Genomic DNA, 21483 nt, shown 5'->3' on the forward strand with positions numbered 1-21483 from the left:
ACGATCTAAAACATGGCCTCTTAAGGAAATCGGTGTATCATGAGAGGTTATGTGAACCTCATATGAATTGGCATAATATGTAATATTCTGTCTACACCACTGAGGAGAAACCTACACAGTGTCTCCAGTCAGGCTGGATCTGACCCCCACCACCACCAACCCTGTGTAGCTCCTAATCATCCAAGAGGACTCTATTACAAGGGCCTGGCAGCTCATCTAACCTCACGAGGAGAAGGGGGGTTGGCAGGGAGACTGGGACCTCTGCTCCTCTTTCTTTCCACATGGTTGAGCACCACACACAACACGAGCGCATACACACAGGTTGCCTCGGTGTGCAGCAGGGCCGCTGTGACCGTGTGCTACATCAGATAGCAGATAGAGCTGCTGACCTTACGTCTGTCTGCAGGAGAGAAACTGATAAAGAAGACTGTAGAAACAGTGGCTCACATGCAGCAGCGGCCGCCCCACCCCACTGTTCGTGTGTTATATGGTAATGTCTTCGTCACAGGGCCCGTCTCTGGGGTTAACCGCCGAGGAGTAGCAGAGAGCTTCTGGTCGCAGCAGGCGAGGCTCAGCTGAGGAGGCACTAGCAGTCCCACTACTCCTGACTGAACAAGCGCTCCGCTTATACAGCCCTGACTGCTGGTGCCTGGTCAAAAGTTCAGCCTGTGCATATGTAAAAAGGTGGCCTGGTGCCCGAGGCAGGATCCTGGGTAAAATAATCATGCTGAAACACTAAGAAGCATGGGACGAGGCAAGAGCGCTGATGAAACTGCCCCCCGGGGGGACTGAAGTGTCTGATTGGACCAGGGGAGTCTCTTAGGCCTGTGCCCATAACACCCCCCCTCCCCTCTTTCTAACCATTATAGTGGATGATGAGGTGCTGGAGCCGCTGCCCACACTGATCTCCATGCAGCTCAGCGCTGTCTGTGCCTATAGTTAAGGTATAGATTTGATGAGTATAGGCTCAGCCCAGCTGCTCAGAGCCTGAGGGTACGCTGATCTTGAGGGAGCTATCAGTCAGTCAACAAAATGTCACAGGGTCAGCGTTACACCATGACAAGACGGTGACAACTCCACAAAGGTTACAGCCAAACTAATAACTGCAACAGTCAATGAAATTCATTCTATGCTTCATAAAAGTGTGTCCAGGCTGAGTTTTGGTTCAAATAACTTTTCCAGCATATAAATGATCTTGAAAGGCCAGAAAATCTCACGATCATACATCAAATGAATCAATCAAAATCTGCGTCAATCAAATATTGAGCATTAAATCGCTGCAACTAAATTGCAGAACTATGATAACAGCTGTCTTTTGCCTTTCTCGCTCTCTCTTAGCTCCTCTCGCACGCGCACACACTCGCACACCACTGCAGGCCAGATCATTCAACGCTGATAATCACACCAAGGGACACAGGGAAAACTCCCACTCTAAACACGCTGAATTAAAGAAACAGGAGTTACAGGCCTGGTCGCACCATCTCTGATAAGCAGATCAAGGCACGGGGAGGGGAACATGATGTTAGTGAGAGATAGTTTGGCTGATTAAAATGTCATGGCTCTTTATAGATGCCTTTCTCAACTCAGCAAAAATGGAATCAGCACTCTGCATCAATAGCAGAGTGGGCTGTTCACCCCACTAATAGAGAAGTTTCTTTCCCTTAAGTAGAATCCACAACACAAAGAATGCAAAATATAGGACGTCAAAATATATTTTTGTAATTTGCGAACAAAATACAGTTTTTAAAGATCAAAGTGGAGTGAAAAAGTCAAGTGCTGATAAAATAAGAGAGCACGAAGCACAATTAATCAGGAAATGATGACCAGGAAACCAAGTGCATGGCCTGACATGACATTGCCTTTACTACAACAGTCAAATTAATGATTTAGGACCACATGCAGCTTAAGGTTGTTCCAGTAGTCTCCATGTTGTGAATCCACGTGTGCGCTTGTCTGTGTGTGTGTGTGTGTGTGTGTGTGTGTGTGTGTGTGTGTGTGTGTGTGTGTGTGTGTGTGTGTGTGTGTGTGTGTGCGCGTGTGCGTGCGCGTGCTTGTGTGTCTACTCGTGTAGGGCAAGTCTATATCACTCCACCTGTGCTCCTATAAATCAAACCTGTGTTTTAAATGAGAGGATGGTTATTTGCGCAAGAACACACACGGGGGCCATGTGATTGTTTTTTGGAGCAGACATTCTGCTTATGTTTGCATCCCAGAACAATCTCCATGGATCCCGCAAGCGTACGCAAGCAATTAAAGCGATACCATCTTCATATCCCTGCAACCAATAACTGAAATAATATCACTGTTTTATTAAGCCCTTAATGTGGGGGCAGACGGAGTGAGGAGTGGGATTTTAAAGAGGATACACTTTTAGGGGCCTTATCAACCCCAGATTTAAATAAGAGCAAATGCTCAGCTTAAGGGTGTGCCTGTGTATCTGTGTGTGTGTGTGTGTGTGTATGTGAGGCTGCGTGTCTGCGTGTGGCCTTTTATCAGACAAGAGTTTTAGCTAATCGCTGTGTCAGCACACCAGAATTTAATTACTAACTCTACCTTTGTCCTTTAATATTTACTAACATCTACACTACATTTAATTAACCACGTGAAGAAAAGCCGTTGCCCCATTCTGGAAGAGGAACCGCTCTGCTAATTGCGTCTGTGCGCTCACAACCAAGACGGCAACACCCTCTCCTCAGACACACACACAAAGAACACACAGGCGTCATCCACTCCAGGGTACACTTTTGAATTTTCTGATTAAAGAAAGTAAGTTTAACAAATTTTGAATCGAACAGAAATGAAAAAAAAAAATGATTTGAGGATGGAAACAAGACAGCAAGTGATGGAGTGAGAAAAATGTTAAAAGAACATAAAGAGGAAAGAAAAATTGTTTTGTGACAGAGTTAGTCAAATTGAGGAAATGTTCAGCTTGGCATTTTGTGAAAGGTGCTGAGGAGCGGTTCCTCCCATCTCTCATCCGATGTCAGAAGGAAGAGAGACAAATGACGGCCTGAGGCTTTGTGTCTGTCAAACATGATGGATCAGAATAACGGTTCATTTAAACTCCACCACGCTGCCTTTCAACATATCACAATTTCTTAATTGATAAGCGATGAGGAGCAGCTAATGGAAAGATGTAACAGTCAAACTACGGCATATATTAAGAGGCTATGTGAAGCCTAAAGGGTAGGAGAGCAGAGGACACACATGAAGACACAATCCCCTCAAAAACAACTGGAACGATGGGGGCAATTCCTTTAATTTATGTTGTAAACTAAAACAAAATTCACAACTTCACCTTGTTTTACCTCTGAATTTAGGGGCACTGTTGGGCCATGGCAGAGGTGTGGGCTCTACCGAGTGCCATTGTAGTTTTCTTTTTATTTACATCAAGATGCAGTAAAACAACTTAGGACGAAGCAACTTTCATTTTCATTTGAATGAAGTGAGTAGAAATATGTGACTGACGAGTTTTCCTGTTCCCCAGTTGTTGCCTTCTGGATTAATTAAACTGAAATTAGCTCAGAGTGTCTCATCTTGGTTGGGTTTCACTTGTATATGTTGACTGTGACAACAACACACTAAAAACACTGAAAACACCCAATACCGGAAATGGAAAAGTGCTAGTATGCTAAAGTACTAGGAATAGAAAATTGAGGTAATGCAAGACCCTGACCTGGAATCAGTTTGCCAAAGGAGACCCTATGAGCCACAGCCATCATGACCAAGTCTGAACTTTCTGAGAGAATCTTGATTTGTTGCATCAAAATTCAACTTGTAAACTGATAAAAGCCACAAGTCCCTGCAGTGCAGCACCTGGTCTTCAATATCAACTTCAGGACATGTCTCCACTGTATATGTGCTCTCAGACAGGTCCTTGAAAAACACGGTGGAGTCAGCCTGCCAATATGACTCTGAACTTAAGATAATGCATCAGAAAATATCTGGTAATACGTTCTCCTGATGAGAACGGGGAACATGGTAAAAACATATTTGACGGAGAGCTCATTACCTCAGTGCTCCAGAGTACATGACTGCGCAGGATAAGAGACCCGAGTTTGCGCAGTGCATTTACAGTAACCTAATAGTCGCAGTACACAGGATCTGGAATATCGCCTACCCTGGTGAAAGGATAGGAGGAATGTGCTCTCAGAGTTAAATAAACAGTGACAGGAGGAAGAGGAAAACAAACCACAGAATATCTCTCTATCTGTGAAACCCAGACTCTCCCTGAGCCCTCAGCACTCAGCAGATCAACCCCTCTCCATCCTTTTTCCTCTCCGCTCTCCCAGGAGCGTGCCAAGACAAACATATAGGCAGAGTGTGGGACACAGAGTCAGAAAAAAGATGATCGTAATATAGTGTGGTGAATTCACTGACATGCTTACCATGTAGAAAAATGTAATCAGCTACAGAGCTACTCTGGTGAAATGAGAAGTTACCACACCAATCCACTCTGGTGGTTAACATCTACTGGTATGGGCAGTACAACATGTTCCTCGGTCAGGTCAGGCTGCAGGTTGTGCAGTCACAAAGTTATATAACACTTTCTCATATTGTTTCATCACTTACCATGGACTTGGTGAAAGGTCTGGCCAGCGTGAAGAGAAAGGTCATCAGCCACCAGCTCTGGTGGATTGAGGTGTACATCAGGTTCCCAGGATGCAATGCGTTGGAGGTGACGCCATGAGGCGAGAGGCGGCGGTTGAGCTCATTGCTGAAGAGAACGTTACAGAGTTTGGCCCGATTGTACGCCAGCATGGACCAGTACTCCTTCTTCGGGGGGGACAGCAGCGAGAGGTCCACCTTACCACACGTGTCTAGAAGGTCCGTGAACCTGAAACATAGTCCACATCAGAAGTAGTTAGACCGTGTGTGTGTGTGTGTGTGTGTGTGTGTGTGTGTGTGTGTGTGTGTGTGTGTGTGTGTGTGTATGTGTGTGCATCCGTGCGTGCATTTGCTTTCTTCCAGCAGATGTGTGTTGGTGGCTGCATACAAATCAAACACATGACATGATGTTCTTTAATTGCCTGCGACAGAGCTGTTAAACTCCAGATGTTTGACAAGGCCCCTTAAACATTACACTACTCGTTGTGTTATTATGCAGTCACACAATAACATTGCAATACACAAAACCTACACCCCCTGTGTATGGTGTGTGTGTCTGTGTGTTAAGAGAGAAGACGAAAGGCTCCAAACTGGCGGAACACATCCTACATATTAATCCAGTCATTAGAAAACAACCAATCAAAATGTCACCTGCTTTCCTTGTTGTGATTTTACAAGCTCGCTGCCTCTTGTTTACTGTCGCCTTCCGCAACATCCTTGCTTTGCTAAATTACAACATCTGCAGGCTTTTCATTTCATGTGCTGCAACTTCATAACTACTTCGGCAAGTAGAAATTGATATGTGGGTTGTTGTTTTTTTCAAAGTTGCTCACGTTATAGTGAAGTTAAAGTTGAATGAGGTTTTACGGTGATATTACAATCCATAAATTATCCTGTCTGGTGAACCAGGCACATTTGCATAATAAAATATTAAGACTTTGGGTAAAATAATGATCTCACTTGTACATAAAAGTACATAGAAGAGGTTGCAGCTCAGATCTGTCAGAGGTTATTTCATTAAGGATATTATTTCACCTTGTTTTGACCAGATCTGATGCAGCACCAGGCCAAAGTCAACCTGCATTGGGCCAATTCCACAATAAGCCTCTATGGTGGAAACTGATAAAGTGTCTGGCCATTACCCGTGTGTCCATCTCTGCCACCTCTGTCCCTTATTGATCAATACTTTACCAGCGGACAAGGAGCTTAGGGAATACAATAAGCCGCCAGGTCAGGGGTCACACACGCTTGTGAGGGGAGGATATAAGTGAATAAACGAGAAATCAGCGGAAACTGAAAATAACACAAACACAAATGGGAGCGACTTCAAAAGATGTAATATAGGTCCGGAATGAGGTGGACAGACTGAAAGATGTAATATGAGATATTGTCTATTTCCGCTCCTTCTTCCGCCGCCTCTAGTCTGTGTCAGTGTGTAACCGACTCTCTCTGGTCCTACCTAAGCCCTCTTTGAAGGGGTTAAAGCCACCGCTGCTTGCAGAGGAGAGAGGGAAAGGTGAGTGCAATATGTCGGGGAGGTGGAGGAGGAGAGAGGGATCTGCAGGGCAGAGAGTGAAGAGAATACCTGACCATTCCTGGCCTTGCATTATGTATCAATGGTGCACATTTTGCCCATTCGAACAGCAGCCTGACAGTTTTTACGCCGTCAAAACTTCATGTGAACTCACTGTTCTTACTGTGTAGGCAAGTCTGGCATCAATCAAATTCTGCCAATACTCACTTCATGACATGATTTCTTTCAATAAGCTTTTCCGTCTCCCTCTTCCTCTTGCCTTTCTTACAGCATGTAATAGCTGTGTGACCCCAAGTGGATCTGGATGTCAAACCATCCCCTTTGCTGCTGCTGTCCTCTCATGCATGGCAGTCTGTATAACATAACTCATATGAGGGCCCCTGTAACAGTGTTGCTGTTTGATCTGCTAGAATAACTCTGCGTATGTTCTCCTTGTCTCAGGTCACTCTGCAGAGCTCCAATCAATCACTCTGCTTGGCTGTCTGACTGAACGAAGCCAGGATCAATGTCGCATGCACACACATACTGACTCTGAAACACATGGCTCAGGGCCTGGGCTCACAGATCACTGCAAGACATCATGCCTGTCTACTGCATGACAAGTAGAACCGGAGTCAGTGGGGGAGAGTTTCCCAACAAAAAGAAAGACTTGGAGAAACGAGAGATGGAAAGAAGAGAGGAAAGAGGAGAGAAAGGGGCTGAGTCAGAGGGTCACAGAGAAAGGAGCAGATACTTGATCAAAGTAAATTTTAGCTGATAAGTCCATCCATCATGTTGATGATACGTTTAATTTATAGTGACAGCGTGCGGAGTGAAATGAGTTTTCAGTGAGTGAGGCTGTCATGTTTGACAATACGCATTAAGTCTGATCTATCAGTTTGTGGTGAGAACTAGCCAATGTAGCGGCTTCAAAAGCGTGACTGGAGTTGAAGAGTTGTTCGATTGGACGGGGTAGTTTCAGGATATTACCGCTTAAACTCCATCAGTGTGACTTTAATATGACTTAACTGTGAATGGCAACTGTGCAACACGTTTTCTCAGGGGGGAATGATTTGCATTATGGTACTTTGTATGGAGCATTTATGTGCCCATTATGTAGGAAGGTGCATTAGAGCAAGGTGTCATCAAAACATTTACCTGCTATACTCACACAAACACACACTATATTCAGTGTATATTAAAGCATTACAGATATGGTGCTGTAGATCAACTTTAAAAAGGAGGCTGAACTAGTTTGAGTGATTTCTACCACTATAAGAATTTTATAGAAAGATCACTAATATTGGAAATGATGTCAACAGTCAACAATCAGTCACATATTACAAATTCTGTAATAATAATGATAAGATTACATTTCAATACATTTAGTTCTTTCTCCTTCTTACCCATTGTCCAAACTCATGAATGCATTTACATGTGTCTCATGTTCTTCTTGAGGTTGTTTTATAACTATGTATGTATTTAAACACTGTACATAAATGGGCTAAATTGGAAAAGAAAAATAAATTTATTCCAATCAAGCATTAATAATGAGTGAGCATTTGTTCCAAATCAATGCACAGGTCATGCTTATTAATTACAAGTTAAAAATATTTCAATTTTGAATCCTATCTGAAGAAAAGCCTTATTTCATAATCTGCTTCTGTTAAGACCACGTAGATACATTCATACCATATGTCCATATCGATATATCAGTCAGACTCTAATTGATACCAGACAAGTCAACCTGCCGATCTTGTTGTCTTCACCTGTGAGACTCTGAAGACACGACAACAACGCGGGCGGGCGCTGAGCAGCGCAGCACGTCCTGCAGGCACTGGACAAGAAGGAAGTGACCTAGGTGGCAGATCTGGAAGGTGGACTCCAGGCCGTCCTCCGTCAGGCTCCAGGGTTGAGTGCACACTCCTGCATTACACACCAGGATGTGCAAGGGCCTGTGGTGGGAGGAGGGCAGAAAATAAAACATGTTTGTTTATGGATTACAAGTGACAAAGAAGACTCGGCTGCAAATAAAAGAGGGTTTTCATACCACATAAGGCGGAAGAGAAGGTGAGGAGAGGCAACGGGGAGAAGAAACACAAAAAAAGAGGATGTAATAGTGAGAAGCCAAAGCAGAGGAAGCACACAGGGTGTCTTATTTCAGAGTGTGGTGGACTTTAGAGGTCTACAGAGACAGAGCATCAGTAACGCTGATATGATACAGAGGTTTTCAGTGCAACTCCCCATGGCTCGACAGGTACTGTAGATACTGAATACAGCTGGCTGCACTCCAAGAGCAACAACACATTGAAAAGCAATCTCAAACCGTTTCAACACACGAGGCTGGTGGAAGTAATGGGTGTTGATACAGGCTCTGTGTAACTACTGAGTAACCAAAACCCACCAACAGATCGACTCAGAAAGGCTGAGCGGAAAAGACCAGATCAAAAGGAAACACACACACACACACGAGCCATGATATAAAAAGCTACTGCCTTCATTCAGGGCCCTGTGAAGCACACACACAGTAACACAGACACACAACATATTTCCATTCTTGCAGGTTTTCGTGTGGGCGAGCGAGTAACACTCCCTGCTCGCGTGCCAGTGACTGGAGATTGCCTGATTGGTCAGGGCAGTGAGAGATCCTTGTCGGTGACAGCGTTGCTCCAGCGACTCGAAACCACAGTAACACAGCCGAACAATCCAAACACACCCCACCAATTTTTAATTTCTTCCATTAGAATTAATTATGAGGCCGAAGGCAATTTGTGTACCCTGTGTTTAAGACTGCCTACTGGATTAATTAAAAACTGGATGCTGGAAAATTAATGTGTGAATTGTTATGCCTTGCTATAATGAGCCATCCCATGCTATTACATAGGAGTGTACTGTACGATCACCTTCAGGCCTCCAAACACACAAGGTTCATTAAAGAGCACATACCTACTCACAAGTCAACTTAAAGAATGCTGACCTGAGCACATTTTTCAACAGAGCACACACCAGCAGCAAGATATTTTATTTTCAACCAAAATACAACTAGGTAAGGAAATATGATTTAAAGGCTCCGTAGAAAAACACAAGTAAATGACCTCTGTGACCTGGAGTAAAATTCAATTAGACAAGATATAAGAGCAAAACACCAGAGCTCCTGTAATGTTACACAAAGCATGAAAGAATGAGGAGGGAAGGCAAGATTTGTTTTTCCTTTTGCATTTCAAGACTGAGTCAAATTAAATCAAAGGGAGCTATTTGTTTTACATTTTAAGAATAAAGTTGCAATATGGAGAATAACGTCATCTCCTCCGGTTCATCAAATCCTGTTAGAGGAGCGACTGACAGTCTTTCTGAACAGATGTAGTTTTTGGCCCAATCTCTTCACACTCCTTATACTGATTACCACACTGTGTTAATACGCTAAAAGAAAATTAATGTCCTTGTTACTAAAATTGATTCTGAAGAGCAATTTCGCATCTTCATCTGCACAAAGTATTTTGTAGAGGATGGCAAACATTAGTAGTTTGATACTAAAATATATAAAGTTTTAAATATTAGGTTTATTCCTCAACATTTAACATGTAAAAAAACTCTTATGTAGAAAAGCTCTAAAAAGGCTCTCAGTTTAAATACTGATACCTTTCACTGCTAGAATCGTTCTAACACAAGATAGAACCTTTAACTGTAGTTTGTTGTTTTAAACCCGTACTTATATTTCCTTACAAACAGCAACTCTGTGCAAAGCATTATAATGTAGGGGAGGGTTATTGCAAAAACAGCTCATTTTAAAGCTTTAGAAGTGAGACACCGTGCCTCAATTTAAAACCTGGTTGACTCAACTTCAATATTACATATAGAAAGAATCACATACGGAATGATGGACACTCTTCATAAATATTTTGATATATGGCAGCCGTTTCTTCATCATCTTTCACAGCCTAACTTGGTTTCATGGCCAGCAAAAAAAATGCTGTGCCTTCCACCTCGGATGCTTGTGTTAAGACTTAAAGTAGCAATGATGAACTATGCTGTTGTTTTATTTCATTGAAATACGCCCTGGCTTTTTTTTTATTTCCATGTTTTTGTGGCATGTTGTCAAAGAAAATGTCAATAAATATACTTGTCCTTATATCGATTACACTTTGTAACATTTAAATGTGCATTGCTTCCTTTATTAAATGGTAAATGGTCTGTATTTATAAAATGCTTTTCTAGTCCTGATGACCACTCAAAGCACTTTACAGTACAGTTTTACATTCACACGTTCACACGTTCATACAGGGCATCTATGGGCAGCACTTTCTCTATGAGAAGGGGCAATTTGGGGTTCAGTATCTTGCCCAAGGACACTTCGGCATGCAGACGAGGGAAGACTGGGATCGAACTGCTGACCCTCTGGTTAGATTACGACCGCTCTAACCCCTGAGTCGCATCCACAGACACTGGAAGCAGGCTAAAAAAGACAAAGTATGTCACTCAGTAAGTATTTCACATATTTGCGATGAAAAACTCTAATAACCAACTTTCCTCTGGCCAGCAGAGCGATTTCCCCCACGCAGCTCCGATGGGCCTCTGGTGAGTCTGCTTGTAATGTAAAAGGCCTGTTAATTCAACTGCCCACCAGTTAGTCCCTCTCTCATAAGCACAGGTCTAATGAATGTCTTTAATAGGCCTATTGCTGCGTACCACAGTCCCACTCTCCACATTAAGACCTCACACAACACTGTGTGCACTGTGCAATCTCAGCGCTGGTCAAACGAGGGTGTTAACTACCAAACTGGGAGACATCAGTTTATATATTTACTTTAAATAACCCCCCTGGGTATGACCCCTGACCTCTATGATAATGTGGGCCAGCAGAAGATATTGCCTGTGTGAGCTGGGCTCGGACTACTGGTCATTAACACTGCACTTTATTGGCAACAGGAAAACTGGCACAGACAACACACGGATACAGTCGATTTTTGTACAACACTCATCCCGGTCCATATGCAAACAAAGTGTGCAAAGACAAACAACATTTCGACAGTGTTACAGTATCACCATAACAACAAACAGAAGAACAGTAGACTGATGCTGTCTGGCCTGTACAGTCCATCCATTACACACAATATGCTTGAAATGAGAACATGATAAATGCAGCTTGAAAATAAACTGCACGTGTTAATTACTAACCGTTCAGTAGAAATTGTATTAAGAGCACTCTGTCAGCACTGTCCTCCATCAATTACATCCCAATGAAATTGCACTGCATTCAACAATATCAATATCCAGGTAATTTCATTTCAAAGGACAGGCAATTAAAGCAGAATTGGGGTCAATGGAACACAGAGCAGCGTGAAAGCCACTGACTAAAGCACTTAAAAGCAAGGGAGTAAGAAACGAGAGAAGGGAGAAAAAGGAATTCTGATTACATTTCACCTGTCAATGACACACTGCAGGAGCATTATTGTGCGTGTGTGTATGACTGCATGTGTCTGTTTGTCTTTGTGTTTACAAAACTATGTGTGTGCGCTTCTGCACACAGAATTGTCTGTGTGTTTCCATGCATGTATGCACATATATGTGCGCGTTGTGTGCGCACTCCTGGGTGTGTTATGCCTGAAGACATACGTGCAGTAATAGAGTGGTGGTAGACTCAGACAGCTGCCCAGTGCCATTCACAGCTCAGAGCTCCCAGCCTCCACTCTGCTCTGTTCGCCTTCTGATGAGAATTAATGTACTCTGACGTCCCCTGGGACTCCCCCACTCCCCCCTAACAGCACAGCTAATGAAGAAATACAACCTTGCCAAAATACTGAGGTGGAGAGAGAGAGCGACACAGACAGAGAAAGACTGAGACAACACCAGAGAGGGAGAAACGGAGGTAGATAAACAAAGGGAAAACAAAAATGGAATGCAAAAGAGAAATCCAGGAGAGTCATTTTGGGGCCAGCAGGGTTAAAGAGAGGTGGACGTACAGTACTTCATTGGATGGGAGAGAATCATGTAAGAGATGGGAGGGAACTGTAGGACGGGGGGTGAGGGAAGCCACCATGAGGTTTGGCTCTGACCCAAGACACGTGTCCTGGATGGCCATACCCTGCCCCAGGGCTGCTACAGGCGGTGACTGCCCTGCCTCTCCCCAAGGGGCTCCCCTGACACCACTACACACACACACAAACATGCACGTATGCACAAACACACAGACACACACATAAACACACACATAGATGAACAGTATGGATGACAGAATACATGACCCCAAAATAGCAACTGTGCGATCGGCCACAAGACACATGCTGTAAAAGCTGACCACCACAAAATAAGTGCCATAAAGTCTGGCAGTCTGTTAATCAATGTCAAGCAAATCAACACAAATACACACACGGGCTCCTGGGGCCTTCTCCATATGGTGTCCATCAGTTACAGTTGCGTCAGGGTGTCCATTAAATACGGTATACAGGAAGTAATCATGATACAGTGATCAGCTCGACTGAAAGACCCTGTACGTTTTTTTTTATTTCCTTTATTGTCTTTTCTTTCTTAGAAAAAAATCGTGCCATGCAATAACGGGACTGGTGGCTACTTAAAGTTTGCCCTGATTTGTTAGCTGGGCACGCTGCCATACATTTAATTCAAAGACCGTTCTAAGATCAGCTCTGCCCTGTCTCCTCACAGTGGAGACTCACCTGTCTTTTGATGGTGTTTTAGTTTAAAAAAATACAAAAGGACATTGGAGGGACCAGTCCAACCCACACAACTGCAACACTGGAGAGAGACAATTTCAATCTCCAGTGCATCTTGGCAATGAGCACTGCTCTGATTTTCTGCAATGTTTTAAAATCGAAGTTCAACAAAAACTTTTACCCCCCCTCAAATACAGCATTGATGGGGGAAAAATGTACAAATGTTGCCCATTCCACCAGGAATATAGAAGATGTAAGTCCTTTCAGTGATGCTACCAAAACCTGTACCAAAAATGGCAAGCATCACAAAAGAAAATTCATTCTGTGGTTTATACTCACAGCTTCTTGGCCTTGAAAGACTCAGCAAACTCCCGGACACTGCGGAGAGAGGCCAGGTCGCACATCATGGCTTCCACTCGTGCTCTGTGCTGTTGAGACAGAAAACACAGAAGTAGGATTGTTAGACAAAACAGCAAAGTAAAAGGGACCATTATTTAGGATTTTGCCATTATTAAGTCATCACCTCGAGCAAAAATAACCACAAAGCAAAGGTTCAAATGGTAAAAGAAGGAAAAATGTTTCACCGCTTTTAAAATGCAGTGTAAGGTCTCCCACGGACATTTGTGGCAACCTTGTGATTTTGGGCTATATTAATAAACATTTAGTTGAGTACTTCTATATTCTGGTAGAAGTGATGTGAGAAGAGTGCTGACACATGATCACAGTTCTGTCTAAAGACTCCTACAGAACTCCATGGATTTTGACAGCGTGTTCTCAGCACGTGTTTGTGTGCATGTGTGTGGCTCCTCTTACACCATATGTTGGGAGACAGGGTGAGGATGGGAGATGAGTGGAGAAAGATAAATGACTTAAGAAGTTAATGCATAGCTGCATTTACACAGTGAGGAAGACAGGCTAAATATTCATCATTCCCTCCATCCTACTGTACCATTCTGCAGCAGGGCAGAGACGAGCGTATCTTTTTGATAACAACATACTATTTTTTTTTCGTCTGTGATGGAGCGTGTCACTTGGACTATCTCCCTGCCTTCCTGTCTGTATTTCCTGTATCCTCATCTCGCCTTTCTCTGCATCTTTATCAGAACAGGTCCTCTCAACCGACAATCCAGGTTCAATCTCACTTCAACATACACGCTCACATGGGGCCTTGGTGTGTGTTAGCACAAGTGTGTGCAGTGTGAATCATGGTGGAGCATGTTCGGATCAGACTAACGCTCCATTAGACTCATCACTCATGCTCGAAAAGGGAAACGGAATGAGATATTTCTCCCAGGACTCCCTGCTGGGCTCTGGCTGCAGGAGCGGCAGGTATTCCTGATGCTACATCTCCCCTTCGTCCTGCTCGCCATCCCCGAGGAATGCTGTCAGCTCACATTACACCCCGGAAGAGCGTTCAACGTTCCGCTCTCCATCCGCCACCTCCGCCACCGCTGCTGCGGCTGCTGCTGCTGCTCCCCTGTCAGCCTTTCCCACTGATCTGCTCTCCAGTCTGGGGGCGTCATATGGGAATGTCTTTCCTCTGCGTGTCTGTCTTCACGCAGCTAAGTGTACATGACACCCACAGCAAGGACGCTCCATGGAGCAGTGAGCACAAAGAAAACAAGAAAGGGTTAAGAGCACCTTCTGATGGAAATGTGATTCTTCAGGCATTTTACAGACACCTTAACTGCCCCGGGGTGTATTTATACATGCATACACAGGCACACGCACACCAATACACACACAACAAATTCAGTGTTGTGACTCAAGGGTAAAACCGTGCTATCACACCATTATCTATGCCTGAATTATTCTCTTGATGCTACTCTATACCATTATATGGATGCTATTACAAAGCATTAAAGGGCTGATTATGGCTATTACAGATATGATTATAGGGTACCTGCTTATATGATCTGCACACAGCAGTAATCACAGGTGAGAGGAGACAACTGTCTAATTTAATGACTTGTACACGCAATATGCATTTACACTCCTATAGCCACTTTTACACCAAATATATTCACAGAAATGCAGGGGAAATGAAAAAGGCGTTTGCTGTAAAACTAATATTTGGTCGCTGAGTATTCACACAAGTGTAAGAGGAAGAAGAGAAATGAGGAAACTTTGCGTGGTGCCTCTGGTTGGTCGAAATGGAGAATTCAATTATACAGTGAGAAAAATGAAAGATTAATCCCAAACAAGGTCAGAGCACGCAGCAGTGTGATCATTAACAGGTCAGGATAGGGTCTCCTCAACAGGGTAGCCCTCGATGTTTGTATGACCAGCAGAGAAGATGAGAGCAGGTGTCAGCATGACGAACACATATCCCCTTCTCCAGAGACGCGGGGGGGGGAAAGGGAAGGAGAGATGGAGAAATGGGAGACCAGAGGGAGGATAGAGGGGGGCTGAGGGGGGCCACTGGAGCAAATCCAGCAGGGAGAAGGTGAGCAGCCTGCCTGCCCGCCTGTCTGTCCGCCTACCCTCCCCCCGCAGATTGAAGTCTTGCGAAGAAAATAAAGTTTATTGCCTGGAAAGAGGGGGGAAAAAGCATGTAAAAAGCATTAAAGCGATGGAGGTGAACAATTAGACAGATGGCCAGGTTTTGGAAGGAGAGGAGGAAAAAAGGGATAGAAAGAGAGAGGGAGAATGCACGGACGCAATCGTTCAGGGTTTTTATGAGGACCCTGACAACTCCTCGTCTCTTCAAGGGCGAAGGAAAAGTGAGAGGCAGCAAAGCCTCTCTGGTTAACTCTGGAGTAATCGCTGAGTGTGCAACACCACAGAGTGCGGCTTGGGGTGACAGAGCTAACTGCCCCCAGCTACGCACAACCTATCGCTCCCTCTGAAAGCAAAAGGCTAATTATGAATGAAACACACGCGTAAACAGGCTTCACAGCTTGAAAACTAGAAATTGCGACAACTGCGCGTTTGTTTTGCGGACTGCAGCTCCGCAAAGGAGCCTCACGGTTGAGGCCGAAAGCAGCAAGGTCACCGCGATGATAACACGGGCATCAGATCCCTCAGCCACCCACTCCTGCCGCCACCTCTCACGTTCCGTCCCCCCCACTTCCAGCCCATCAGCCCAAGAGAACAGCTGTAACATGACAATGACCTTAACGACTTTCAAGAAGCAAAGAAGGAGGGAGGGGATAAAAGTGCCACTTGAGGTGGTCGGCCTCTGCAGAGGTTCTCCTCATCTCTCCTGGTGTTTTCCACGTGTGTCGGGGGATGACATGTGGTCACTGCTGTGGATAAAGACGGAGACGGAGGACGGAGGTGGACGAGCTCTAATACAATTATAACTTGGGCCATCCAATCCAATAAAATGAAGAGGTATTAGCGCAGGGGGAGCCCCATTCTGTTCAATAAGACACTGGAGCACTCTACTAACTCTGAAAACACACACATGTAGGCATACTGGCACATGTGCACTCACAGGTACACACACTTTGCTGACCCCTTTAATAGCACAGCAGCCACCCCTAATGGACGCAAGCAAGTGGAACCGCCAAATAATACACTGTCTTAATGCACTAGGCTCAATCTCATCCACCGCTCCCCTTATCCTCCTCTGCCTTCCCCCTCACACTTTAACCCCTTTTTTTTATCTTCCCTCACCTCACGCCACCCCCTCACCACCTCAACTCCCCTTATAGATCACAAATGCAGGGACAACACTTAAGAAATCAAAAGTACCCCCCATAGATTTGAAACACTTAGCCTGCAGACCTCGCTGAACAACTCAGGTGTGGAGAAGGATGGTGTAAGAGTGAGTGGGGCAAGACAAAAAGTGTATTATTTCTATATTTTAGTGTGGTTTCTATTACTCCCTGTGAATATATAATATCAATTTAAAGCAATGGTAATATTCTACGGCAGTATTTTTTACCAGCAGGTGCGGAGGTAAGATGCTGTAATGGCGGTGAAAGTGAATGAGCAGGGAAGACACCATGTGAAAAGGGCACCTTATAAAAGCAATTAGAGAAATGACTTTGAGCCCCTCTTCTTGCTCTGTAGATTAGAACAGGCCTCGGAGGGAGGAACACAGAGGAACCCAGATCTCCATGACCTTGTCCGCAACACGCCACACTAAATTGGTCATCAGCTTTTAAGACTGTATTTTATCATAGATATATATTTTTAGCGAAAAGAAAAAGAGAGAGGGAAGAGTGGGGGGGGCGCTAGTGTGGAACATGCTGGTCGTATATCATCCTGTCACAATTATGACGTTTGTTCATAAATACCAACCAATCTCCTCTCCACCTGGCTAAGTCACATGGGCTTGTGCTTATGCACGCGCCATACACCAACAAAGAAATATGGACACGCACCACATGCGGCGGAACGCACACGCAAGCCGCAAATAAAGAAACGGACACATCTGGCTGGGTGCCCTACCACAGATCTGAGAACTGACCTCCATACACAGACAAAGAGACTGAGCACACACTCAGGCAACACACATTCATACACACCTCACACACACACATGAATAAAGACGCTCTGCACATTACAAACACAAACACGCACACACAAACAAACAAATGCACGCGCACATACACACCCACTTACCCACTGACATGGACACACCGCAATTAATAGGGAGGCAGGTCTCTGGTGAGGAAGAGAAAGTGCCTGTTCAGCACATACAGGCAGAATATGCAATTTCCTCCAGTTAAGTCTGTATTAAATTGATTTCTTCTTTCTCTGACACGGACTGGGTTTTTCCCCCCTAATGAAAGCTGGATAATCTACAGGTTTTCCCTTTCCTGAAATCAAGTTACAAATCAAGCAATTGAAGGGGCAGATATGGGAAAGGTGAAGGAAGGACATGGGATGATTTTCCAGATGAGAAACATGGAGAATGAGGCACATACGTGCTGATACTTTTAACACGGACATCGGGGCCACCACACACACACACACACACACACACACGCTCAAACTCACATACTCACACAATCACACACTAACACACACACAAAAAAGTTTAGGCCAGACCTCAGTTAAATACTTGCTGACATTTCCATTCAGTGACGTACTGAGGCTACTGCAGGACCATGATAGTAAACACAGCCTTGATGACTGTAATGAATGAAACACATTAATTAGTAAGCACTTACATCAGTTAATCACTCCCTGAGACCTGACAAGAAGCCGTGACGTTCCACAGAAACACTGAACATGCTGACAGAAAAAAACCCACAAAGACGGACCGAGGACTTAAAGCGAACAAAAGGGAAAAATGATTACAGAGAACTAGTGGAAGTATTAATTTCCCTCAGTAATTCCAACTCTTCTATTAAAAAACAGCTTAAGCAAATGTATCAGTAAGTATTAGCAGTTATATGTACTTTAAAAAAACAAAGAGCACTGACTATGCAGACAAAACGGCAGTGTTAGATAATTATTATATATTACAGGATTATTAATCTGATGTATTAACATGTAAGCAGAATTTTAATGTTATAGCTGGCTGAGGTGAAGCGATTTTAAGTACTGCTGAGTAATTTAATTTACTGTATAGCGATGCATTATATTTTATATGGTCATTATGGGTTTTCAAATTCTTAATCTGCAATGTAACTATTAACTTTAACTATCAAATAAATTTTGTCAAGTAAAAAGTACGATACTTCCCTGTAGTGTAGAGGAGTAGAAGTATATAGTATACAGTAGCATCAAATAAAAATACTAGCGACAAGAACAGTACAGTAAAAAAAAGTGTGTACTAGTACCACCACCAACATATGTTTTAGAGCAAACACTAAAACTAACAACAGTTCAATAAATAGGAAATTATCATTAAAATGTCATAATAATATAATAATATTAACAATTAGTTTTTTTTTTAATGTTTTTCATATAACTATATTTTTATATATATAGATAGATATAAATATAGTTATATCTATCTATATTTATATCTATCTATATATGTTTAAATTAAAATCATAAGACTAAGACTACACAAAACTCTCCTCCTTTAAAAAATTGTGAGAGCAATTCATATTATTTATTGTTATATGTTAGGTGATAAATTTCAACCAAAATCTAACAAATTGTGTATTTTTTTTATTTCCAAAAATTGAATGAAATTTTTTTCGATATTGAACAATATCGAGGTTGTTGCCAAAAAGTTACAAATATCTTGGGCAGAATATTTTAAGGAGCGGTGCTGCATGAACGTGTGTGTGAGCCAGACTGCACACAGAAGAAAGTGCAATAAGATCTTACTTAAAGAGTTGTAATCAAACCTATTGTGTAAATAATAATTTCTTTACCTTTCAGAAGAGCGACAGACGGGTAAGAGAGAAAAATAAGGACAGAAAAAGGGAGAGAGAGACAGACACAGGGAGAGAGAGAGACAGAGATGGGAAATGAAAAGGACAGGGCGGTCATCATAATTGCAGAGTTTGCTTTTCGGATGCAGACAGACCAGGGCCATGGGGCCTGAGGCACATATCAGATTCCACACAAACACGCACATATACACACGCACATACAGACTTACACATGCACCCACATATACCGAAACATACACACACACACACACACACACACCCAACATATTCTGCAGCCAGCCTGCGTGAGTGTTTTTGCATTAAGGCAAACGACAGCCGATGGGTGCATTTGTGCTCCATAAGAGATAAAGTGTGAAGTGAGATGGTAACATCCACCTTTCAAACCTAACAATGTTATATTATAAACCTGCTTTCTGTCATGCTGTCTATCAGTGTGTGTGTGAGTGTGTGTGTCCATTTCTGCCTCTGATCCACTTCTCCCCCTCTTCGTCCAGCGCGCAGCCTGATCAGATTTACATTAAAAAGTGATGGAGATTTAAATAATGTGTCTATGTTCTCAGAAAGACATCAAGAGATTTTCAACTTGCTCTCCTCTTCCTCTCTGTCTCTTCCTCTCCGTTTCCTCACCCTCTCCTTTCTCCTATCTCCCCCCTCATCTCACCCTCTCCATCTCCGCCAGATTCGCAGACAGTGCACATTTTCCTGCATGTCTTCAGTGTAACCGATACCCCTAACAACCAGGATTTTAATGCAATCCACATTGCCCCCTAATATTTCAGATCTCAGAATAAGCACTGGCAATTACATATTTACACCCAGCTTATTTTGCAATTCTGCACCGGGACTTTAGCGTCTGGTTGAACGGCACCCGCAGACTTAGATGCTGATTATGTTGCGGTTAGATAACAATAAAGTCGGAGAAAAACAACCTAGACCCTGTGCACTTATACTGTATGTACAACTTTCTGTTTGGGAGTGTCAGCAAGAAAAGGGTAAATCTCCGAAGAACAAAATAATGTGTTCTTTTCAAGTGTGGCAGTAATGTGATTGCTTTATCTAAAGCTGCTAATTTTACATTGTTTAATTTCTCCTGAAACACTCGTGCCTTGTGTCATCTCGGTATCCGCAGGGCTGGTAAAGCACCTCACAAACTTGCAGAAATGCACACATTTACACATATGTACAAAGTGTGAACACACATCACTGTACAGAGATGGTGAATTCAGCCCCTTTGATTTGGTTACAAAAGCCCGTTTTTTGTCAGCTTTATATTAAAAAAACATAAGCATAACATAATTGAAGAAGAAAAGAATCTGGCAATTAAGAAACATGGAGGCCTTTGATGTGAGTAAGTGTATAATAGGCCTTTTGATGAGGGAGTGTTTTACACTCCGCAGGGTCTTGTATGCACTTTGATTAAAAGCTCTTTTGTTTAGCAATATTCTAAACTGCTTACCATTTTCCACTGTCACAATAGTTTAGTAAGAGATTGTGCCTTTTTTCCATCTCTCTGAGACACAGTATCATGTTCTCTCTGGTATGGAATCACAGTAGTGATACTGAGTGAGTGCTAGAAGAAGAACAAATGAATGACGGGAAGAGCAACCTGGATTAAAATGTTTTACCAGAGGAAATAAAGCAAGACAAGGCAAAAGGCCACCAGTGGCACTATCAGATATTAAAGTAGAATGGCACTCGGAGAGCACACACCTCCGCCAAGGCCCAACAGTCCCCCCTTTAAAAAACAACATTTAAATTCACGAGATCCCGATTTTTATTTGGATCTGAACCAAATTGCACACTCTCAAAAATATTGATTTTTTTTTTGTCATCAAGATCCATGAATTATTCTCTGAAAAATCTACAAAAAAATTTCAAACGACCCCTATCTTACAATTTTAAAGAAAGTGAGAAAAAATCCTGGATGCCCCAACTGATCCAGATCCACACTAAAACTCAACCATAACACACCCGTCTACCAAATTTCATGGTAATCTGTTAAGTAGTTTTTGCGTAGTGCTGCTAACCAACAGACAGACAAACAGACAGATGAAGCAAATTAAAACATAAGCTCCTTGGTGAAAGTAAACAATAATCATTATTAATACTGTTGTTCTTCTTCTTTATAGGAAGATACATTACCACCAACTGCACCTGTTCAAGCACCGTGTACATGATCTCCCCTGTCAGCTGATAAGGTCATGTGATTTTGCATTCTGTTACAGTGTTGCACAGATTTGAATAATAAGCTTCTCATCTTGTCGCCTGATAATAGGCTGGAAAACTCTTGTTGAACACTGTAATAAATGCATCATAAGACCTCAGCAAAGGTCAGAGGTCAGCAAGCCACCAACTGTCAACGGAGCGCTGGCCTGACAGAGAATAA

General features: G+C 43.1%; 1 protein-coding gene across 1 annotated transcript in view; it reads right to left on the reverse strand.

The window, feature by feature from the left end:
* The window catches only part of wwox (WW domain containing oxidoreductase), a 128011-nt gene that overhangs the window by 76800 nt on the left and 29728 nt on the right, over positions 1–21483 (reverse strand). Inside the window, exons 6-8 of the mRNA XM_034588019.1 lie at positions 13129–13217; positions 7891–8076; positions 4573–4837 (exon numbers count right to left, since the gene is read on the reverse strand). Of these exons, the coding sequence (XP_034443910.1) occupies positions 4573–4837; positions 7891–8076; positions 13129–13217 (540 nt within the window). The remainder of the gene's footprint in view (positions 1–4572; positions 4838–7890; positions 8077–13128; positions 13218–21483) is intronic.

Source organism: Hippoglossus hippoglossus, chromosome 6 (assembly GCF_009819705.1).
Source record: "Hippoglossus hippoglossus isolate fHipHip1 chromosome 6, fHipHip1.pri, whole genome shotgun sequence".
Classification (NCBI taxonomy): Eukaryota; Metazoa; Chordata; class Actinopteri; order Pleuronectiformes; family Pleuronectidae; genus Hippoglossus; species Hippoglossus hippoglossus.